We start from the raw sequence: 16,631 nt of genomic DNA on the forward strand, positions 1-16,631 counted from the left end.
GGTCTTGGAGCCAGGGTTCGTAGTTTAAGGCATGTTCCTTCTGGAAGCTCTAGGAGCAAATCTCCTCGTCTAGAAGGCAGTAGGGAGGGGCAGAGTCCTGGGCTACCCAGGAAATTGGCATTCTCTGGCCCAGGCTCTACTGCCAACTTGCCAGGGGGCCAACTTGCTCCTTGATAGCCTGTCCCAATAAAAGGTGCCCCACAGGCCAGGCGCGGTGGCTCACGCCTGTGCCTGTAATTCCAGCACTTTGGGAGGCCAAGGCAGGCCAATCACTTGAGGTCAGGAGTTCAAGACTAGCATGGCCAACATGGTGAAACCCCTTCTCTACTAAAAAATACAAAAATTAGCCGGGTATGGTGGCACATGTTTGTAATCCCAGCTACTCGGGAGGCTGAGGCAGGAGAATTGCTTGAACCTGGGAGGCAGAGGTTGTAGTGAGCCAAGATCATGCCACTGCACTCCAGCCTGGGCAACAGAGGGACACTCGGTCTCAAAAAAAGAAAAAAGTGCCCCATCCACCCTGGGACTCAGACCACAAGCCTGGGCATTGTTCTTAGTTCTTGTTTCCCTGTCCTGACATCCAGCCTACCAGCTGATGCTGACAGCTGCACCTGCAAAACATATCCTGGGTCTGACCATTTCACTCCATCTCCACTGCCACCGCCACAGCCATCACTCTCCAACCACCAGCCGCCTCACTGCTCTCATCTTTCACTCTTGCCTCTGCACTCCATTTGCCAAACAGCAGTCACTGAGCTTCTTTAAAATCATCAATCCAGTCGTGTTCTCTCCCTGGCTTAGAGCTCTCTCTGACAGCTCCCCATTGCACTTAGAATAAAGTCCACATTTCTTTCCATGGTCTGCAAGACTGCACATTATCCAGCCCCTTCCTGCCATCCTCTCCCACCTCATCTTCTACCTGGCCCTGCTTCAGGCACCAGCAGCTCAAGGAGCCAAGCTCACGGCTGCCTCGGGGCCTTTGCACTTGCTATTCTTGGTATCTGGGAAGTTCCTGCCCCAGATCTCTGCTCGGCTGCCCTTTCCCATCAGTCAGGTCTCCACTTAAATATCACTTCCTTAGAGAAGCCAGCAGCTCCTGAATCAGAACAGCTCAGCCCCCAGTCATCCCATCTCCATCACCCCATTTCCCTGTATAGGTTTATTGTCTGGCTTTCCCCATCGGAATGTCTGTCCCACAAGGGCAGCGACCTTTAATTTGTTCCTTGCTGTTCTCCCAGTGCTTGGACAATGCCTGGCAGTTAGTAGGTGCATAGTTAAGATGTGTTGAGTCATTAGCTGACCAAAGTTCTCTCTGGCCTGCCAGGGTTCTGTGCTGTGGCCACCTGCCCCACGTAGCACAAAAGACCTTTCTCTGCCTCCCACCTCCACTGAGACTCCTTCTCCCTCTCTAGTACCCTCCGAGTCCTGCTCCCCCAGGGGACTAGGGGAGAGTGGATTAATGGGTTAAGGCCTCTCTCCTCCTCTCAGTGGGGTCTTCTCTTACAGTGGTGAATTATTCTTAAATGTCATAGTCTTTTTTTTTCTTTTTTAAGAGATGGGGATCTTGCTATGTTGCCCAGGCTGGTCTCAAACGCCTAGCCTCAAGCAATCCTCCCACCTTGGCCTCCCAAGTAGCTGGGACTACAGGCACATGCCACAAACGTCAGAGGCTTGACCATGCCTGGAACACTCAGTTCCTTCCTCAAATGTCACCTTCTTGGAGAAGCCCTCCCTGACCCAGTCCACTGCTTCCTAGTCTCTTACCATGAGTTATTTCTTCGTATCTTTTTCTTTCTTTCTTTTTTTGAGACAGGGTCTCACTGCCACCCAGGCTGGAGTGCAGTGGTATGATCTTGGCTCACTGCAGCCTCAACCTCCTGGGCTCAAGTGAGCCCTTACCTCAGTCTCCTGAGTAGTTGGGACTACAGGCATGTGCTTCCATGCTCTGATAATATATATATATATCTCCAGCAATCCACCCACCTTTGCCTCCCAAAGTGCGTGGTGGGATTAAAGGCATGAGCCACTGTGACCAGCCATTTCTTCTCATCACCGTTTAAAACAACTATATATATATTTTATTTGCCTACTTGTTTATTTGGTCTCCTCTTCTTCTAGAATATAAAATATAAGCTCCAAATCCACTGTGCATCCCTAGTACCTCAGCCCATGCCAAATACAAAGCAGAGGTTTAATAATCTTTGTATGTAAGAGGAATGGAATATTTGTAGAAATGAATGAATGACTGAGTGGGTGGAACTCTGTTGGAAGAGATCCAAATGCGGGGGACAGTTCTGCTGGATGAGATGTATATCCCCTTTCGGCAGAAACATCCTATGACCAATAATCCTATTAATGTGGAAGCTTCATTTATCACCTACTCATCTAGATCAGATTCTGCACTACACTCTCTGCATGTATTGGCTTATTGAATCCTTATGACCCTCTGAAGTGGTGGGTACTATAGAAACTCCACCTTCTCAAAGAGGAAAGTGAGGTGCAGAGAGCTTAGGCCAGTGGCCCAGGTTCACCCAGCCAGTGAGTAGTAAAGTGGCAGCCTGGCTGCAGAGGCTGTGCACCTGACCGCCACGCATTCCCTGCACCATGAAGTGGGAAGGAGGGCCACGAGCTAGCAGAACACTGTCTTCCAGCCACACACCTCTCTCCCAAGCCCGCCCATGCTTCCAGTCTGCACTCCTTCCTCACGGCCTCCTTCTAAATCAGCCCATGATCAATGGGTGCTGCAACATCCCCCCTATTGCTCCTGATAGATGTGCCGATTCCAGTCCAGTGCCCAGGCCCAGGCTTTTGGATCCTCCCAGAAGGACCAAAGGAGCTGGTATCCAGAGGTCCTTTCCAGCTCAAAGATCTGAGGGTCAGCCTCAGGGTACCTGTTCCTCCTCACAAGGAGAGACCTTTAAAGCCCAAGGTCAAATGGACTTGAAACAGCCCAACAGCAACAGGGTCATGTGGAGACTTGAGAGTCACAGCGGGACAGTGGTTCTTAGAGTTTAGGGAACATCAAGGTCCCAGAGAACTTGTGGAATTTCAGCTTCCTCGGTCCCACATGCAGGAGATCTGGGGTAGGGCTTAGGAATCTGTACTTTTAACAACACTCTCCACTCCCAGTGATTCTGAAACAGATGATTCCTATCCCAGGAAACAGAGCAGTGGGCTCCCCTCTTGCAAATGAGCTCCTCCCAGTCTGAGATGGTCTGGATGTGCTCACGCCTGGAGGCAGAGCATGATGCTCCTCCTGCCACCTCTGCAGGGAAGGGAACCCAGCATCCCTGGCCTGCTCCTAAGCAGCAGACTTCATGACAGGAGCTTGCATTTGTGATTGCTGATCCTCCCAATGGTCCTAGGAGGTTGTCACTATGATGCTGCATTTTGCAAATGAGGAAAGAACAGGTGCAGAGTGGATAAGAAACTTTCTCAAAGCCACACAGTTTAGAGAGTGCTGGAGCTTGGATTATAATCCAAATTATATGATGCCAACATTTCTGCTCATTCCACTATGACTGCCTTTTAAAGGCAAATCCCTTACTCTTGAGTGAGTTTGGTGTCCTAGGACAATCTCGTTTGGCCAGCTGTGAATCCTATATTCTATGCACATGGGGTATACATACAATCTCAGGGGCAGCCCTAGGTTATGGGCCACAGGCACACCTAAAAGTTACGTATCACGGGATAACAGTTCTTTGGAAAGATGGGGGATTGGGGAGGGTGACCGAGGGATCTCAGCTCTGCCACCAGAGGGCAGAAGTGTGCCAGACACCCGGAACTGCGGGATTAGCCCTGGTGCCCACCCCAGACACACAACCACATACTGTGGGAGCCCCTGGAGCCAACTGGTCCCCCTGCTTCAGCAAGAGCAAGGGGCATGTCCAGAGCCAGGCTGTGTGTTCATGACGGGACTCCTTCACCCACCAGCATTTCTCAATACAGAAGCAGCTGCGTTTCATACTTCATTATCTAACACTCTCATGCATCAAAGAATAGCAGCACCCCAGGAACTTGGCCCTAAATGCCAGTTGTACCCACAAGTTGTGATAACAATCCTGACCCTCCCCACATTTCCAAATCCCCCAAATCAGAAGCGGGGGGCAGGACAGCCTCCTGTTGTAAGGCATTGAACCAGCCTGTTCCCAGTAATGGCTCCATCTCTGAGCATGGAGGCAGGGATGGTGGGTTGGGGCTGACCTTGTACCTGCTGGGAGAGCCCACACCTTTGGGAAGAGATCATGGTCAATCCCCGCCCTTTGGGGGCTGCCCTCCAGACCAAAGCGAAGGAACCCAGAGGCAGAAACTTCAGCCTTTGTCAAACAGACCTGGGTTTAAATCTTGATCTGAGTTCCTACTAGCTGAATGGCTTCAGTAAGTCTCTTAACCTCTCTGAGCCTCAGTTTCTTCATCTGCAAAAGGGGAATAAGAATATTTTTTTCTTTTTTTTTTTTTTTTGAGATGGAGTTTCACTCTGTCACCCAGGCTGGAGTGCAGTGGCACGATCTTGGCTCACTGTAATCTCTGTCTCCAGGGTTCAAGCGATTCTTGTTCCTCAGCCTCCCGGGTAGCTGGGATCACAGGCACCCACCATCACGCCTGGTTAATTTTTGTATTTTTAGTAGTGATGGGGTTTCACCATGCTGCCCAGGCTGGTCTCGAACTCCTGACCTCAAGTGATCTGCCTGCCTCGGCCTCCCAAGTGCTGGGATTGTTACAGGCGTGAGCCACCATGCCCGGCCAAGAATATCTTTTTGATCTGGCTTTTGTTGACAGGCAATAAGAGGATGGATGTGGTGAGCTTGGCTGGCACCTGGGACACAGTAAGTGCCCGATACAGGGTGACTGATATTACTTCATGGGAAATTGTCATGTTTCCTCCTTCCTGTACCTGTTAAGAAGCCACTCTCTGAGCCAGGGTGCCAGGGTGAGGCTGTGGGCTGCCTGCTGGTATGCCAGGGCAAGGGCGCTTTGTCTCTCTTCTCCCTGGGTCCGAGGACACACCTCACAGGTCACACTCATACAACTGCTTACCCTATCCCCACACTACTACCCCTTGATTCACCAACTTTTTAGATTACATACTTTTTCTAGAATATTTATTACGTAGCCCCATTTTTGCCCTAAATGAATTATTTTCCATAGAAAGAAAAAGCTACACAGTATTCCAGTCCCGTGCACCCTGTCCATTGCTGAGCACTGTGTTTAAGCCCCGTTGTGTGCCCAGGGTCCCCACTTTGAGAGGCTGAGCCTGGCTGCAGAGCCCTCACAGGTCAGCCTAACTCAGGACATCTTGGGGATGACTCCTGCCTTTTGTCCTCACGGCTTAGGATGATTAAGGGCATTAAGGTGGTGACAAGCTTACTTCAAGACCAGTGGTCTTGGAGCAGAGGGGAGAAAGGAGGGGTTGCTTCTGAGACCCTCCCATCTCCACCTTCTTGGATGCAGGATCAGTAAGAGCAGTGGCTCTTCTGGTTCCAGCCGCGTGGACACCCGCCCTTCATTCAGGCCTCATCCAACCCTCTTAAAGTCAGCTGCAGGGGTGAGGTCTCCACTTATCTCCCTGTGGGAGGTGGAACAGCAGGTAAGAGGTGGACTCAGGAGCCCTGAGGCCTGGCTGGAATCCTGACTCCTCACTTTCCAGCTTGGGCAGGCATTTCATTCTCTGCGCTGCAGTTTCCTCTGCTGTAAAATGGGAACAGTAACAGCATCTACCTCCAAGGGTCATTGTGGGGTTTCAATGAATTGGTTCCTATAAAGTAAGCACTTAGCTCAGAGCCAGGCATACAGTAGGCACTCAATGAGCATCTGCTATTAGAGTTACTCTCATTGCCTCACATGGGGCCGGGCATACACAGCAGGTGTCAGTTCTTATTTGCGGAATAGATGGATCAGGCTGTTTGGATGTGGATTATAAACTGTATGAATCTCAAGGATGTTGGGCTGGGCACGGTGGCTCACGCCTGTAATCCCAGTACTTTGGGAGGCTGAGGCGGGCAGATCACCTGAAGTCGGGAGTTCAAGACCAGCCTGACCAACATGGAGAAACCCTGTCTCTACTAAAAATACACAAAAATTAGCTGGGCGTGGTGGCACATGCCTGTAATCCTGGCTACTCGGGAGGCTGAGGCAGGAGAATTGCTTGAACCTGGGAGGCGGAGGTTGTGATGAGCCAAGATTGTGCCATTGCACTCCAGCCTGGGCAACAAGAGTGAAACTCCATCTCAAAAAAAAAAAAAAAAAAAGATGTTGATGGAGAATGCAGCAGCCATTTTACCACAACCCAAGACTAACATCTCAAGCTTTTCTGATTCATCAGGGAGGCAGGGTTTGCAATCCAGTAATAAATCCCAGGCCAGAAAGCAGAGCCACGTCTGCAGTAGAGAGTGCCGTGGCTCAAGTGCGTGTGCCTCCTGCAGTTCCAGGGCCTAGAGGTGATCCTCCCTTTGGACTCAGAGATAAGAGGGCAAAAATCATGATGCAGTTTAAGTCTCCCAGGGACCAATACAGAATTCACAGTGAGATTCACTTGGCCTTAAATGGAGTTTTGAAACTTACTTTGAAATGTAATCCTGGGCTACTCACTTAACCTGCGGAACCTTCATTTTCTCCCCTGTAAGAGCAGGTAACAGTACCGGCCTTGGCAGAGGATCTGACGATCATCTACTCTGCAATAACTCAGAATCTATGTAAGCGGCCTAGGAGAGCAACTAGAAGAACTTAGGAAGATTATCAAATGCAAGTAAACCAGCCCCACCTGAGATGGCCGTATTTTCAGTTTTGCAACCTAGAGGACACTGGCAATGTCTGGAGACATTTTTGGTTATCGCAGCTCAGAAATGTCTACTGGCACCTAGTGGGTAGAGGCCAGGGATGCGGCTAAGCAGCCCACGGCACACAGGATAGCCCCCCACAACAAAATGATACAGCCCCAAACATCGATTGTGTGGAGGTTGAGTTATCAGCTCAGATTTAGTTTAACTTTCATCACGTAAAAGACTTATTTTTTCAGTTATGTGGGCAAAGCACTTCGTGGGTTGCTACTAGATGAGGAGAAGGAAATGATTAGCACGCACAAAAAATTCCACCCAGCTGCCAATATGGCATTGTTCGGTGACTAAGATCCCAAAACTCTCAGTAAAGGTCAACCTTCCAGGAAGTTCTGAGAAATGCAGCTTTTCATGCTGATTTCCTGGGCTGACTCCGTGACTAATCAGCCCGTCTCACACCCAGGGAGAAATCCTGCAGCACACACAGCCTCCTCCTCTGCCCCCATCAATCTCAGTAGAAGGAAGACATTCAGCAAGTCATGCTGCTCAGCATCTAAGCTCATTCTCCAAAGAAGGGTCGCCCACCCATCCTTCTATTGCTCCCTCCCTCCTTCTCTCCATCCAACAAGTACTAAGTGTCCACCATGCATCCGTCAGAAGACATTCAGCAAACCACACTGCTCAGCATCTAAGCTCATTCTCCAAAGAAGTGTTGACCACCCATCCTTCTATTGCACCCTCCCTTTTTCCCTCCATCCAACAAATACTAATGCCCACCATGTGTCCATCTGTGTTGCACTTGCTGGGATGCAAAAGTAAACAGGCCCAACAAGGGCACTGCCCTCATGGAGCTCATGGGGAAGGACCTGGACAACTGGCCCATCTATGACACCAACCTTTTCCTTACAAGATGCTTGTAAGGATCTTGACATGATTTACAAGATCATCTTCTTAGAACCCAAGACAGTTTTAAAAAATCGTGTTTTTATGGAACATTTGGCTCTTGCCCCTTATTTGTACTTGAAATTGCAGTTCAGAGAGGTTAAGCAACTTGATCAAGGTCACACGCAAGAGTTTCAAGAGACAGGATGAAAATCCAGGTTCCCCGACTCCAGGGTTTTCCCATTTCACCATGGCCACCATCACCCCAGCAACACTCACAGCCCGTGCCCTGCCTGCCAGCTCCATGCTGGGCACTCTACATGGATTCGCTCATGTAATCCTCACTGCCACCCTATTAGGTAGAGACTAGTGTCACTCCCTTGGACAGCTGGGGAAACCAAGGCACAGAGACATTCAGTAACTTGCCAAGGTGGGGCTTGAACTGTAATACAATCAACCCCCAAAATACTCCCCATTCTTGGTCCCTGGTTATTCGTTAGAACGGATAAAGAGGTCAGACATGACAACCGTCAACAAACCACTCCCCCCTCTAGGCCTCAGTTTCCCCATCTACATAAGAGGGTGGTCTAGATGATTTGAGGGTCTACGTACCTCTGACCTCTGGGGACCTTTGGAGCCCTGGCACTTGCTCCCATTGGGTCCCAGTGTGCCACTGAAGCTGTTCCTCTTACCTGCTGGCACCTGGTGAGGTTATCAGATAAACCAAAGGCACCTCCCAGGCATTATCAAAGCCTGGTATTATTTACATATGAGGTATTATTATATTCCCATGGGGATGCCTCAATTCCCTAATTCCTGAGGGTAAAATCTGCCAAGGTTTTGACTAACAGCAGTTGTTTTAGAGTGTCCAACTCTGCCACTTACTAGCTTAGGCAATTACTTCACTTCCATGGGCCTCGGTTTGCTCATCTGTAAAGTGGGAATGCCTACATTTAAAGAATGGCTGTGAGGATGAAATTAAACAGTGATTGACAAGAGCCAGGTAAGGTCACCAGCATTTAACGGGTGCTGAATAAGTGGTAGTTATTCTCAATGGAAATTTTAAGGGCAATGCTGGTTTAGATGTTGCCTATAATGAGAACGTGCCTGGGTGGGCATGAAGCACCAGGCAATGACATTAAGACAGGCTGTTTTAAACCCACTCAATTCTTCTGCCAGAGCCAGCTCCAAGGTCACAAACAGCAGAGAAGAGTCAGTGGAGATGTCTTAAGTGCCCAAGATGGTTTGGGGTTTGCAGGGGTGGGGTGCAGAAAGAGGTGGTGGGATGCATATAACTCTCTCTGGGTGAGGAAAGAGGGAAAGTTAGATTCCAGGGCCAAGGCTGCTTCTCTTTCTACTTGATGAAGAGGCAATGAGAGAAAGGAAGGGCTGACCCGGGAGGCTGGAGAACTGCTTCTGACTCCCAGTCTACCTCTGCCGCTGTGTGTCCGCAAGGAAGCCCCTTCCCCTCTCTGGGCCTCAGTCTCTCCACCTGTGAAAATGAGAGGATCGCCGGGCATGGTGGCTCATGCCTGTAATCTCAACACTTTGGGAGGCCGAGGTGGGCGGATCACTTGTGGTCAGAAGTTCGAGACCAGCCTGGCCGACATGGTGAAACCCCGTCTCTACCAAAAATACAAAAATTAGCCAGGCGTGATGGCACATGCCTGTAATCCCAGCTACTCAGGAGGCTGAGACAGGAGAATCGCTTGAACCCGGGAGGCAGAGGTTGCAGTGAGCTGAGATCATGCCACCTGTACTCCAGCCTGGGGGACAAGAGCAAAACCTCATCTCAAAAAAAAAAAAAAAAAAAAAAAAAAAGAGAGAGGATCATCCAAGTTGACCTTGATGTGTGAGATTCAGGTCTGCCAGATGGGGGCAATAGCCTTAACCACCTCACTGGAGGACGAGAGATGAAATGCCAGCACAAGCCCTTAGTGCCATGCCTGCCGCACAGCTAGGACTTGGCACATGGCAGCTTTGCCATTACACTGATTCCAATATTAGATTCTATGTGCTGAGCTGCTGCCCTGATCTCCAGCAGCCCGAGTCTCAGACCACCATGCAACCCAGCCTTTCTCTCCAAGGCAGTCCAGGAGGATCAGATACTATTATTCTTCCCTCACTTCTGTTAAAAAAAATAAAGTGACACAATCGCTCTGTAATGAAATATATGACAACTCCTGAGACTGCCTGGCCCTGGAAATGTAAGCTCCAGGGGGTGCAGACAGAAAATGCCCCAAACTCAGAGTCCAGTGACCGAAGCAATGTTCTCAGGCCAACCCTGCCACTCCCTTGGGGGCCGCCTAGCTGTCTCTGCTACATAAAGTATTACCGAAGGCCTCGCCTGCCTGAAAGCAGAGGCTGGCCTGGTCACCCGTGGAGAGCCCTTTCAGCTCCACGATATGGAATTAAAATGCTTTGGATACACTAGGCCCAAACACACTCTTTGGAGCCATAGAGCAGCGCTCCTCTAAGTAGAAAGCACTCCGGAATTGCCTGGATTCCACGCAGATCCCAATCAGCGGGTCCGGGTGGGGGCTGAGACTCTGTATTTCTCACAAACCTCCCAGCAGTGCCGATGCTGCTGGGTCCACGGACCACACTGAGAGTAGCAAGGGCTTAGAGGTCTTTTTTAAAAAACAGTAAAGAAAATTTATTATGCTCATAACAAGAATCCCCAAGATAGGGTGACCTACATGTCCTGCCACCCCGGCAGGCACTGACTGCACTAAACACACATGCATGGCCAAGCACGCATGAGAAAGCAGCTCATCCGCCCTGCTGTGTGGGCTTCAGCAAGCCTCAGCACCCTCCTCTTTTAGGGTCCCTGACTACCACCTGCCCTGAGAGGGTCACTGGAGACAAACGCCAGGATTCCTGAGACAGAGTCCCAGTCCCCTTGCAGCTGGCACCAGATCACCAGAATCCGAGGGCTGAGACGTCATTTCTGAGCCCTCTCTCTTCTATCCTCTGTACCTGGTCTGCAGCAGTTTTGTAGCATGAAGAATGGTTCTGGGGGCAGCCCCTCACCCCTCCTCTCTCCGCTCTCCTTGCTGAGGCCGGCCATCTGCATACCTGCCCAGGTGAAATCCATCCCACTCTCCCTCCTCAGGCTTCCAGCTGGCCCAAAGCCCGCCCACTGCACTGCTGCCCTGCTGACCTCCCCTGCGGCTCCTTCCCACTACGAAATTCTGCTCTTCCTCCTCCTCCTTCCACTAGAAGGGTTCCAGTGGGGAGCCAGGAAAAAGTTTCCCCATTACAGGGTTTGGAGGATGCTGGCGATTTCTTCTATGTTGTGTTTCCTCCCTGCTTGCCATCAGAATAAACATCAGAGGTCACTGCATAAAAGCTTCTCCCCAGTTTAGAGAACAGAAGCCACTTATGCAATAATAGGGGAGCCCTGGCAGAGAGGAGCTGGTGGGAAGAAGTTGGACGGGAGCTGTGGGGGTGGGGAGGGGCTCAGGAGGCAGCCCGCGCAGTGGCTTAATGCAGGCATCTTGGAGTGGTAGACAGCAGTGGTCCCCAACCTTTTTGGCACTAGGGACCAGTTTTTGGGAAGACAGTTTTACCATGGACCACTGACGGGGGCCGGGGGGATGGTTTCTGGATGATTCAAGTGCATTACGTTTATCGTGCACTTTATTTCTATTATTATTACACTGTAATATATAATGAAATAATTATACAACTCACCAAAATGTAGAATCAGTGGGAGCCCTGAGCTTGTTTTCCTGAAACTAGAAGGTCCCATCTGGGGGTGATGGGAGACAGTGACAGATCATCAGGTATTAGACTTTCATAAGGAGCACGCAACCTAGATCCCTTGCGTGTGCAGTTTACAATAGAGTTCGCGCTCCTGCGAGAATCTAATGCCGCCGCTGACCTGAGAGGAGGTGGAGCTTAGGCAGCCATGCCAGCAATGGGGAGCGGCTAAAAATACAGATGAAGCTTCATTCGCTTGCCCACCGCTCACTTCCTGCTTTTGTGGCCCAGTTTCTAACAGTCCATGAACTGGTACCAGTCCGTGGCCTGGGGGGTTGGGGAATCCTGGTATAGAGGGCTGAATAGTGCACCACACCCCCCCGCCCTCCGCCAACCACCACAAAAAAGATACATCTGTGTCCCAGAACCTATGTATGTGACCTTATTTGGAAAAAGAGTCTTTGCAGATATAATTAAGCTAAAAATCTCGAAATGAGATTACCCTACACAACAGTTCTCATAAAAGACACACAGAGGGGAGGAAAGGGGGAAGGACCAGGCCCTAGGAAAAGGCAAAGACTGAAGTGAGGGAGCCACAAACCAGGCACACCTGGAGTCAACAGAAGCTGGAAGAGGCACAGTGGATTCTCCCCTGCAGCCTTCAGAGGGGGTGTGATCCGCTGATGCCTTGATTCCAGACTCCTGGCCAAGAACACTGTGAGGGAAGAGATTCCTGTTGCTTTAAGCTGCCCAGTTTGTGGGAATTTGTTACAGCAGTCCTAAGGAGCCAACACAGGGAGTCCCGCATTGCCGTGTACTGAGCAGCCTCAGGTAAATTGCCTAACCTCTTTGAACTGACTTCCTGATCCATAAGATGGGGCCATAAGATCTATTTCATTAATTCATTCAACAGATATTTACCAAGTGTGTGTGATGTGCCAGGTGCTGGGTCAAGCCCTGGAAGTGAACAAAAACAGACACAGACCCTGCCTAAATGGCACCTTGTGGTCTCGTGGAAAGCCAGTTACCAGTCCAAGAATCATGTAACTAGGGGCACAGCTGTGACCATGGTCGATGTGGTGCTGGGAGCGTGCAAGTCAGGAGACCCAGAAGGCTTCCCCTGAGAGGTGATGACTGAGCGAAGGGATGAAGGAAAGGTCAAAAGTAAGTAGGCAAAGGGGGGCAAGAGATTTCCAGCCAGAGGAAGGGTGTGTGCAAAGATGCCGCTGTTCACAAAGCACACGTGCCCGGGGTGCATGCAAAGCCGCAAAGCACACGTGCCCGGGGTGCATGCAAAGCCGCAAAGCACACGTGCCTGGGGTGCATGCAAAGCCGCAAACATACGTGCCCTGGGGTGCATGCAAAGCCGCAAAGCACACGTGCCCGGGGTGCATGCAAAGCCGCAAAGCACACGTGCCCGGGGTGCATGCAAAGCCGCAAAGCATACGTGCCCTGGGGTGCGTGCAAAGCTGCACTTTGCACACATGCTCAGGGGTGCGTGCAAAGCCGCAAAGCACACGTGCCCGGGGTGCATGCAAAGCCGCAAAGCATACGTGCCCTGGGGTGCATGCAAAGCCGCAAAGCACACGTGCCCGGGGTGCATGCAAAGCCGCAAAGCACACGTGCCCGGGGTGCATGCAAAGCCGCAAAGCATACGTGCCCTGGGGTGCGTGCAAAGCTGCACTTTGCACACATGCTCAGGGGTGCGTGCAAAGCCGCAAAGCACACGTGCTCAGGGAGCTGCCGGAGGCCGGCGTGGTTGAAGCCCCACTGCAGGGGGACTGAAAGCAGAGGTGAGGCTGGAGCAGGACAAGGGTCAGCCCACTAGGGCCTGAGAGCCACTCCAGAGGGGCTGATTTTTTTCTCCTGAGTGCAGAGGGAGCCACTTCGAGGCAGTTAGCAGGGAGCTGGCGTGGTGACGTGGGCCTTTGAAAAGAACACTCTAGCTGCAGAGTGGGGAGAAAACTGCTGGCCAGAGTGGTGGCAGGAAGGCCAGTGAGAAGGCCCTGCTGTTATCCAGGAGGGGCGACAGTGGCTCAGACCAGGGGCCTGGGTGGATAGGGGAAGGAACCAGATTCAAGAGTTACTTAGGAGGTAAAACCACAGGCCTATTGTGAGGAATAAGTGAAATAAAGTCTGAGAAGCACCACGCAGTCCTGGCATGAATGAAGGGCTCACCAGCTCACCAATGACATCAGGTTCCTTTCCTTCCTGAAGTCAAAAGGCCACGGGGGACCCGGCCCCAGGTGGTGGCACCCCTCACTGGCTTTGCTAACCAGGGGTGAAGATGGATACCCACCATTTACAGAGCTTAGAAAATCAACTTACCATTCTTGAGTGAGAAGCTCAGAAGGTCCTGAGGGAGAAGACAACAGGCATCAATGACAAAGCTGATACACGATCAGCGTGCTCATTTGACAAATATTGACTCCTACCAAGTGGCAGAACAAGACAGACAAAAAGCCACTGCCCTAGATTCTAGATGTGAGCCAGATGATAAACAGGCGAGTGAAGAAAGAAATACATGAGGACTTCAAGTAGTGAGATAAGGAGGGGAAGGGGCTATTTTAAATCCATGTACTTTCCCCACCAACAGTCTGTGTCACAAGCTTCTATCTGCTTTAACTGCAGGCATAGCTGGTGAGTGACATGCTCAAGGGCACACAGCAAAGCTTCTGCGTCTGAAAAGAGGCGCCACAGCTTAGAAGAATGTGGGCTCTGGAGTCAGACTACCAAGGTTCAAATCCTGGCTCCACCACTTATCAGCTGTTTGACCTTGGGCAAGTTACTTAACCTCTCTGTGTCTCAGTTTTCTCAACTATGAAATGGGGATGGCCCTACCACTTACCTCATAAAGTCACTTTGAGAATTAGATGAGTTAGTTTTTGAAAAGGTACCAGCACATAATAAGCATTAAGAGTAAATAATTCAATAATGATAATTCAACATCGGCTATGATCATGATATGATATTATGATGACATATTTTATCTTCCAACTGCTCCACCCCACTAGAAGTGATTTTTTAGGCTAACATTGAAAGAAAATGATTTGTTCTACTGTCCCCAGTAGCCACCACCAGGTGTTGGGTGTACCTGAATGATCACCGTCGGGTCGTCCTTTAAGATGGGGTCCTTCAGTAAAATCTGAACAAACACATCTGCTCCTTCGCCTCCCAGGCCGCTCGCAAAAGCAGTCATGGTTGGCAAGACGGCTTTGGACAACTCCAGCCACTTCACCAGGCCTGCCATGAACTCTGTGCAGAAGGAGCTGAAAGGCAGACATGGCTTAGTTCCCCAGGATCCTCAGAGCTCAGCCTCCACTGGGAAGTGTAGATTAGTTGTGGTCACGGATGTGAACGGCCTGCACGTGCACGACTTAGTGACTGTGATCCCTCAAATACAGAGGCAGTCGAAGACCTCATCTTGGGTGATGTGCATTTTGTTTTTTGTTTTTGTTTTGAGATGGAGTTTCGCTCTTGTTGCCCAGGCTGGAGTTCAGTGGTGCAATCTTGGCTCACCCCAGCCTCTGCCTCCTGGGTTCAAGTGATTCTCCTGCCTCAGCCTCCCAAGGAGCTGGGACTACAGGTGCCCACCACCATGCCCGGCTATTTTTTTGTATTTTTAGTAGAGACAGGATTTCACCATGTTGGCCAGGCTGGTCTTGAACTCCTGACCTCAGGTGATCCACCCGCCCCAGCCTCGCAAAGTGCTGGGATTATAAGCGTGAGACACCGTGCCCAGCCTGGGTGATGTGGATTTTGGTTTCTTCTCTCACCAAAATGTTTATCAAAGAGGCTGATAAGCCACAGCAATGAGAGCAATGGATGGTGACTGGTTGCATGCCTTGGGCCTGGGCTGTGCCAGGGGCTGAGGAATAAAGGTGACGAAACCTGGTATCTGAGGAAGCTCACAGCAGGGTGGACACTCAAGTAACCAAGTGACCCTAGCGCCATGTGGTACCCTAGGACAGAGGTGGAGATCAGTTCAGTGCAGCCCATAGAGGGAGCCCCGGATCCACCTGCAGAAGTGACGGCAGCCACCAGAAAAGCCTTCCCAGAAAAGGCCATCTGCTCTCCTGCATGCTGCCAAGGATGTGCTTTCTGGAAAACGCTGGCTGCTGCATAAGCGGAAGAAGTGAAGGGAAGAGTGCCCTCCACGTGCACTGCCACCGCCGCTCTCTGTCCATAGCGGGCATTCGAGTGCAGTACTACAGGAGCCCCCAGGGGAGGATGGGATGGGGCCACTCTAGGGGAGAAGGAAGCCTTTGAGCTGAGACACAGAGGTGGGGAGCTCAGAGCATTTGGGGGGATGATGGCAGAGTCCACACCAGACTTCTGACACAGCTGCCTCTGTGGAGCAGGTATAAGCCGGGTGGCAGGTGGGCCAGGGAATGTGGGCCAGGAGAGTCACTTAGAAGGTGATTATACCACTCCCAGGAAAGGGCTGACACCCAGAAGCCAGGTCTGTCTCCAAAATCAGAGTCCTAGCCTGCCTCAAACCACATTGCCTTGGGACTCCAACACTGGGTTCTGCCCTGTAGGGCAGAGGCTGCACTCAGGCCTCTCAGAAACAAGCAGAGCTCCCGGGTGGTAGAGACAATGTCAGGAGCCCCCTGCCCTTGCACCACATGGCCCAGCTATCACATTCCTTAGAGTGGGACCGGGACCTTGATGGGAGTTGTGAGGAACTTGGGTTTAAATCCTAGCCTCGGCCGGGCGCAGTGGCTCACGCCTGTAATCCCAATGCTTTGGGAAGTGGGGCTGGGTGGATCACCTGAGGTCAGGAGTTCGAGACCAGCCTGGCCAACATGGTGAAATCCCGTCTCTACTAAAAGTACAAAAATTAGCTGGGCATGGTGGCATGTACCTGTAGTCCCATATATTCAGGAGGCTGAGGCATGAGAATCGCTTGAACCCAGGGTCGGCGGTTGCAGTGAGCTGACATCGCACCACTGCACTCCAGCCTGGGTGACAGAGTGAGACTCTGTCTCAAAAATAAATAAAAATAAAAAAATAAACTAAATCCTGGCCTCACCACTGTTATGGTCGGGTTCCTGGGAAGCTGCCCCGAAATGGAGATGATTAGGGCTCCCCTTGCGACCAACACCTTGGTGAGGGAAGGGAGGAATTAGGGCTGGGCAGAGGAGGCAGCTGAGCTGTGACACAGTCTCAAGGGAGGTCTCAGCAGCCCCTGCAGGGAGTTCTAAAGATGGGATGACACTTCAGAACTGTCCCCAGCGGGGTGAGAGGGCCAGGCCTTTACAGCTGTGC

General features: G+C 51.1%; 1 protein-coding gene across 2 annotated transcripts in view; it reads right to left on the reverse strand.

The window, feature by feature from the left end:
• Positions 1 to 16,631, reverse strand: part of TMCO4 (transmembrane and coiled-coil domains 4) — a 114,107-nt gene that overhangs the window by 72,601 nt on the left and 24,875 nt on the right. For both annotated transcript variants that reach the window (XM_030805724.1, XM_030805726.1), the window contains 2 exons: positions 14,455 to 14,629; positions 13,689 to 13,716 (listed from right to left, as the gene is read on the reverse strand). In XM_030805724.1, coding sequence (XP_030661584.1) covers positions 13,689 to 13,716; positions 14,455 to 14,629 — 203 coding nt within the window. The remainder of the gene's footprint in view (positions 1 to 13,688; positions 13,717 to 14,454; positions 14,630 to 16,631) is intronic.

This window comes from Nomascus leucogenys, chromosome 24 (assembly GCF_006542625.1).
Source record: "Nomascus leucogenys isolate Asia chromosome 24, Asia_NLE_v1, whole genome shotgun sequence".
Classification (NCBI taxonomy): domain Eukaryota; kingdom Metazoa; phylum Chordata; class Mammalia; order Primates; family Hylobatidae; genus Nomascus; species Nomascus leucogenys.